Here is a 6,749-nt window from a genome sequence, read left to right on the forward strand (position 1 = left end):
TTTTTTTTTTTTTTTTCTATTAGGTCTTTTTTATTATAGTTCTTATTATTTTTATAGATATTTAAAAATAACATATTTTGATACATCACATGTATCAAATGAAAGTAGAAGAAGATATATGGAGAAACAAATGCTTTTCTATAATGATTTAGGATACGACTTATCAATGAAATATATTGGTAATTATCGTAAAAAAAATTAAAGAAAAATTTATAATTAAAATTATTATTATTGAATTTATATTTATTATGAATTTTGTGATATATAAATATATGTCCTTTTTTTTTTTTCTTTTTTTAGGAAACTTATGTAAATATTATGATCCAGTTGCATTAAGATTACCTTTTCAACCATTGTAATATAAAAAAAAATGATTCATTTTCTTTTACAACTTATATATATATAAATTTTTCTTTTCTTCTTAAATTTATAGAGATGATAAATATAGGCTTTAATTTTTAAGAATTTGAAATGATAGATTATTTATTTTAAAAGATTTATATTTTCATTCTTGCTTTATTTTATTTTACTTTTTTTTTTTATGTTATTAACTTTTATTAAGAGAGCTAATTAAGGATATTTTTATGATAGAAAAAAAAAAAAAAAAAGATAATATATTTTATTTTTTTTAACATCACAAATACATATACATAAAACAAAAGTTGTTTATTCTTTAAAGAGGACATATTTTTTTTTTTTTTTTTTTTTTTTTTTTTTGTTTTGTTATGATGTAATAGAATATATTATACTACATTTTATGTTTTATAAATTATCTTTTATTTTAATTTTATCTGTTAACTTTAAATTAAAAAAAAAAACTACTGTAACTTAATGGTGTTTTAAATTTAAATAAAATACATATATAATTTAGCTTTCTATTTTTTTTTTTTTTTTTTTTTTTATAGAATAATTTAATATATTTTCTTTTTCTTTATGTTTAACAAAATTAAAATTATTATAAAAAGTTAAAGATGAAGAAATTTAAAATTCTTCAAAGTTTGCTTTTTTTTTTTTTTTTGAGTTTCCTCATTTGATTCTTTTTGTTATTCTTTGATTTTTTGTAAATTTAATTATTTTATTATATAGAATAAAATATATGAAAATATATATTTTTTTTTTTAAATTTAAATTGACGAGAAAATACTAAATTAAATTAAAAAAAGTAATTTTATGAGAAAAGCATGTAAAAGAAAATGACAAAAATTAAAGTAAATGAAAAGATAAAGAAAAAGAAAAAAACTAATAATTCTCTTAGTTTAAATTTAAACGATTTAGATGATAAAAAAGAAAAAAAAAGGAACAAGTTAAAGAATAAAAATATAATAAATTTAGAAAAGGAGAAAAATTGTGATAAAGAAGTATGTGAAGAAAATGATTATTCAAATAAGATTGCAAACTTAAATGATAAAACAGACGAAAAAATTACTTTAAAAAATACCGAGTCATATAATAACCTGCAAAATGACAATTTTACAAAAATAGAATTGCATGACGAAAAAGTATCACCTAAAAAAAAAAGAAAAAGAAATAATGAAAAAAATGAAGTAATAAAGGATTCAAAATGTAATTTAAAAAATAATGATAAGATAAACGAGGAAGAAATATCGAGTGATGATAAAAGTTCAAGTAGTGATGAAGATCATGATGGTTTATTATTAACATCAAAGTTTAAAAACAAATTTAGCAAGTTACTACTTAAATTGAAAAATAAGGATGAAAATTTACTGAATAAAAAAGAAGAGTTTTTTCATGATAGTGATTTTGATACAGATATATCAGATGATAAAGACAATAATATAAAAGAAGATGAAGAAAAATTAAATAAAAATATATGCATAAATAAGAATATAGAAGAAAATAATAAAAGTTGTAAAACAGATGAAAAATGTCTGAATTATTCAGAATATTTTAAAGATATCTTATTAAAAGAAGGTTCTAATGCATTTGATAAAGAGGAAGAAGAAATAATAGAAAGAAAAAAGAAAATATTATCACAAAAAAATAAAAAAAGCTACTTTGATGAACAGGAGGAATTAAAAAGAAAAATAATTGAAGCTTGTAAAGATGTTGATAATAATTGTGACAATGATAAGTCTAATGATGATAATGATAATTTTTTTATAATGAAGGAAAAGAGTGAAAAAGAATTACTAGAAGAAAAAAAATACTATGAAACTTTTCTTAAAACTTCTAATATTGTAAAAGATGAAAATAATTTATTAAAAGAATACTGGAAAGATAATTTAAATAAAGATGAAGAATTTTTAAGGGATTATATTTTAAAAGAAATGTGGAGAGAAGATAAAATTCATAATATTTATGAAGATATTGATGAGATTGATGATGAAGAATTAGAAAAAGCTGAAAATTTTGAAAGAACATATAATTTTCGTTATGAAGAACAAAATGGGAATATTGTAAATTCAAATCCTCGTAATATAGAATCAAGTGTTAGAATAGATTTGAAAAAGAAAAAAAAAAAAGAAAAAAGAAAAGAAAAAAGAAAGAAAAAAAGAGATAGAAAGAAAATACTCTTAGAAGAATTAAAAAAAGAAAAAAAAGAAAAAAATGAAAAAAGTGAAAAAAATGAAAAAAATGAAAAAAATAATTCATTTAATAGTAATAATAACAATTATGATAAAACTCAAATGATTAAAAACAAAAATAATTCGAAGGAAGAACTAGATGATCAATTAAAAAAAACGAATAAGTATGATAATAATATAATTTCAAATAAACATTCCAAAATAGATAAGAATTTAGATTTATATAATAATGAAAATGATTTATGGTTTTTATGTGATGAATGTAAAAATCCTATTTCTCCACTAAATTATGTTTATGAATGTAATACATGTGAAAATTTTTCTTTATGTAAAAAATGTTTTAAACAAATAAATCATGAACATAAATTAAAAAAAATGTTAGTTCCTAAAAATTGTAAACCACCAAAAGAATATTTAAATAATATAGGAATGAATAGCAACTATGAATTTAATAATAACAACAATTGTGAAACTATGGAATATTTAGAAAATGATTCAAGTGGTTATGAAGATTTAATTGACGATATGCCTATTAGATTTAAATATGTTAAAGTAAAACCCAATTCATTTAATCTTACTACAGATTTCATTTTGAATACGGATGATAAAACATTAAATAAGATGGTACCTTTAAAATATGTTTCTCCATACTATAAAAAAAATTTTATATCAAATGTGATTGAAAAAAAAGAGAAGTTAAATGAATAAAATACCTAATAATAAAATTAAAAAAAATTTTCATACAAATTTAAAAAGTTAAAACTAAAAAAGTATCAATACTAGAATGAATTTTAATATACATAAATATGAAGATAAAATACTTGTAAGAAATTAAAATATTATTTACTTCTAAAAATGGATAGATAAAAAAAATATACAAATATAATATAATGAATTTAAATACAGAAAAAAAAGAAAAAGAAAAAGAAAAAGAAAAAGAAAATAAATATAATATAAAAACTTTGAATTCAGATATATATATGTATATATATATGAATTTTTTTTTTTTTTTTTTTTTCATTATTAAACTAAAAAAAATTACAAAATAGTTCAATAAATAATATTATTTAAGAAAGGTTACTTTTTCATTATTAAAAAAAATTGTCTACAAGTGAAAAAATAAATCAAATAAAATTTTATTTAATTTTTTTTTATTTTAATATATTAATAATTTTAACAATGCATATAAAATTTTCCCAAAAATTCTTCACAATTTAATAAAAATTAAATAGATTCTAAGTTGGAACATAACTATATTTCAATTTTACTATGTCATTTTTTTTAATTCATTTATAATTCTTTTATTTTTATTTAATATTATTCCAACTTTTAATATATTTTGTTATTTCATTTTTTATTTTTATTTTATAAAATGTTATATTCCTTTTTTTTTTTTTTTTAGTAATTATCTTGATAAAGGATTACCTAGCATTTTAAAGTTCCCATTTAATAAATTACGACGACACTGTGCATAAGCTTTTCTTAAAATAATACAGTTTTCATCAATTTCATCTAAGTTGTGATTATGCAAGCAATCAATAAAAGATGAATTCTCCTTTTTATAACATATAGTATTTTGATAACACGCAATCATATCATTTAATATTTTTTTACATGAATTAGATGCCTTTCTGTGAGGTGTATCTGGTTTTACACTAAGCATATTTAAAAAAAAAATAAAAATAAAAATATTAGACCAGTAAAATATAAAAAAAAAAAAGATAATATTTATTGATGGAGTTTTATATTTGTTAAATATAAATACAATTTTTATTCCTCAAAATAATATATATAATGGTAAAATATAATATTAAAAATTTGAAAAATAATCAACTTTCATTATTTTTATTTATTTTTCTTTTTTATGTTTTTCTTTATTTAATTTGTATATTAAAAATTGTTGGGCTGTTTTACATATGATAAAAAAGGAACAATATCAATATGACTTGTTCTTATTTCTTTATTTTTTATTTATTTATTGTTTACTATTTTTGTGTTTTAATCTTTTCTTTTATTTTGAATTTTTTTTTTTTTTTTTTATAATAAAAAAAAAAAAATACTTTTATCATTATAAATGGTATTAAAAAAATATTTGAAGGACTCTTTATTTTTAAAACATTAAAGATAATGAATTATGTGATTTCAGTTTTACTTAAAAATAAGATCATTTTTTTTCATTTGGTATAAAAATAGTTTTACCTTTTTTTTTTAAATTTAGAGGCATAAATTGTATAATAATAATTAATAAAAACATAAAATAATAATTATTATTTAAAATAACATTTAAAAAAAAAAAAAAAAAAAAAAATAATATAATAAAATAAAATAAAATTTTAATTATTATTTATAACAAAATAAAAAAAAAAAAAAAAAAAAAATAGCTTATAACAATTATTTTTTTTTTTTTTTTTTTTTTTTTTTTACATTAGTCAAACAAAATTTTAGGTTCATCATTTCTTAAATTTGAAATATTTATATTATTATAATTAGATGATTTTATATATTGAGGAGAATTATTATTGCTAATATCTTGACCTTCTTTTGATGCTTTTAATCTTTCTTCAACTGTTGATTCTTTTGGTATATGAATACTTTCATTATTGCTTGTGTTGCTTTTTTCAATCATTAAGTTATTTGTATTATAACAAAATAGAGCTTTTAATATGTTGGTAATCCATATATCTCTATCTTCTTTTTTTTGTTCACAAAAAAGAATTTTTTCTTTATTTAATTTTATATTCCAACATTCTCTTGTTTCTTCAATAGTTTCAATTGGTAATTTAATAGATTTAAAAGGAATAGATTTTATTATTTTCAAATCATTTATGTCTTTAATTAAAATATTTGATGAAGTTATTTCTACATTATATTTATTTAAATTAAAAATGTCATTAGAATCTATTGATACATTAATTATGCCCTTTTCATTAATAGTGCACTCTTTTCCTCCTCTTACTAAATTAATATTACTATCCTGTCTTAATAATTCATCATTATTCAATTCATTTTCGATATCTTTGAAATCTAATTTGTTTTCATTATTATTATTATAATTTTCTAAATTATTATTATTTAGTTGTTTATTTGACATATGTCCTACTTCATTTTCATTATATGTTTGTTCATCTTCATAATCATCAAATTCATTTAAATCTTCTGAATAATTTTTGTTTAGTTTTTTATATTTTGGTTTTTCTTGTATAAAGTTTTGTGATCTTAAAAATTGTAAATAATTGTTTTTTTTTGAAAAGCTCCTATGGCTTCTACAAAGTGATATAAAAGAAACAATTATAATAATTGACAAAATTTTCATTGTGAGAAAAAAAAAAGTTGTATGAAAAAAAAAAAAAAAACAAAAAAAAAATAATAGTTATAAAAAAGATTTCTTAGAATAATATCTAATTTTAGTAAAATTTAGATTTATAATTTTAAAAAGTTCAATAAGTATAAAAAGAAATTTTCATTAACAATAAGGAATTTTAGGATAATAGGAAAATTAATAAGAAATGAAAATATGAGATATATAAAGTACTCTCTATATGATAATTAAACATATATATATATATATTTTTTTTAAATAAATTAAAACTTAATCAGAACAAATTTTAGTGCACTAATAAATTACTTTATATATATATATATGTATGTAATATATATACATATATATACTTTTATTTTTTTTTATGTATTCAATAAAGTTTAAAAATAGATAATTAACTAAAAGTACATTAGTTCTATTACTTTACAAAAAAAAAAAAGAAAATAATTAAATAGGTAGAAAGATATAGGACAATTGTGTATTTACATAAAAAAAAAAAAAAAAAAAAAAAAAAAAAAAAAAACAACATATATTAGAAGCAAAAATTTAAGGCACAAAATTAAGGAAAAAGTTAATTTTTCTAAATTTATTTTTTATTATTCTTATAAATAAAAGATTTTCTTATTATATTAATATAAATTTATTAAAATTAAATTTTTTTTTTTTTTAAATTAACTAAAGGTATTAATAGATTTAATGAAAAATATATTTATAAATAAATATATATATAGAGGGTTGCATATAACAAAATTGTCATGTGCATTGTATGAAGATAAAGAATGGAAAAAATATTAATAGGGGAAATATAAATATCTTTTTTTTTTTTTTTTATTTTCATTGGAAGAAAGTATTTTTATTATTTTTTTTTTTTTTTTTTTTTTTTT

General features: G+C 16.8%; 4 protein-coding genes across 4 annotated transcripts; 2 read left to right on the plus strand and 2 right to left on the minus strand.

Moving 5' to 3' along the window:
- Positions 1 to 22: 22 nt before the first annotated feature.
- On the plus strand, positions 23 to 455 carry PGAL8A_00118600 (conserved Plasmodium protein, unknown function; the record flags this gene model as incomplete). Its single annotated transcript, XM_028674697.1, has 3 exons — positions 23 to 179; positions 301 to 355; positions 434 to 455. Coding segments are annotated over 3 exons (234 nt in total), but the record flags the coding sequence as incomplete, so codon positions are not given.
- A 738-nt stretch (positions 456 to 1,193) lies between these two features.
- Positions 1,194 to 3,254, plus strand: PGAL8A_00118700 (conserved protein, unknown function; the record flags this gene model as incomplete). Its single annotated transcript, XM_028674698.1, has 1 exon — positions 1,194 to 3,254. The coding sequence occupies one exon, from the start codon at positions 1,194 to 1,196 to the stop codon at positions 3,252 to 3,254; it is 2,061 nt and encodes a 686-aa protein (XP_028526303.1).
- A 697-nt stretch (positions 3,255 to 3,951) lies between these two features.
- PGAL8A_00118800 (cytochrome c oxidase assembly protein, putative) lies at positions 3,952 to 4,209 on the minus strand (the record flags this gene model as incomplete). The annotated part of the gene is made up of 1 exon (XM_028674699.1): positions 3,952 to 4,209. The coding sequence occupies one exon, from the start codon at positions 4,207 to 4,209 to the stop codon at positions 3,952 to 3,954; it is 258 nt and encodes an 85-aa protein (XP_028526304.1).
- A 762-nt stretch (positions 4,210 to 4,971) lies between these two features.
- On the minus strand, positions 4,972 to 5,859 carry PGAL8A_00118900 (conserved Plasmodium protein, unknown function; the record flags this gene model as incomplete). The annotated part of the gene is made up of 1 exon (XM_028674700.1): positions 4,972 to 5,859. The coding sequence occupies one exon, from the start codon at positions 5,857 to 5,859 to the stop codon at positions 4,972 to 4,974; it is 888 nt and encodes a 295-aa protein (XP_028526305.1).
- Between the last annotated feature and the right edge of the window lie 890 nt (positions 5,860 to 6,749).

The sequence above is a fragment of the Plasmodium gallinaceum genome, assembly GCF_900005855.1.
Source record: "Plasmodium gallinaceum strain 8A genome assembly, contig: PGAL8A_v1_63, whole genome shotgun sequence".
Lineage (NCBI taxonomy): Eukaryota > Apicomplexa > Aconoidasida > Haemosporida > Plasmodiidae > Plasmodium > Plasmodium gallinaceum.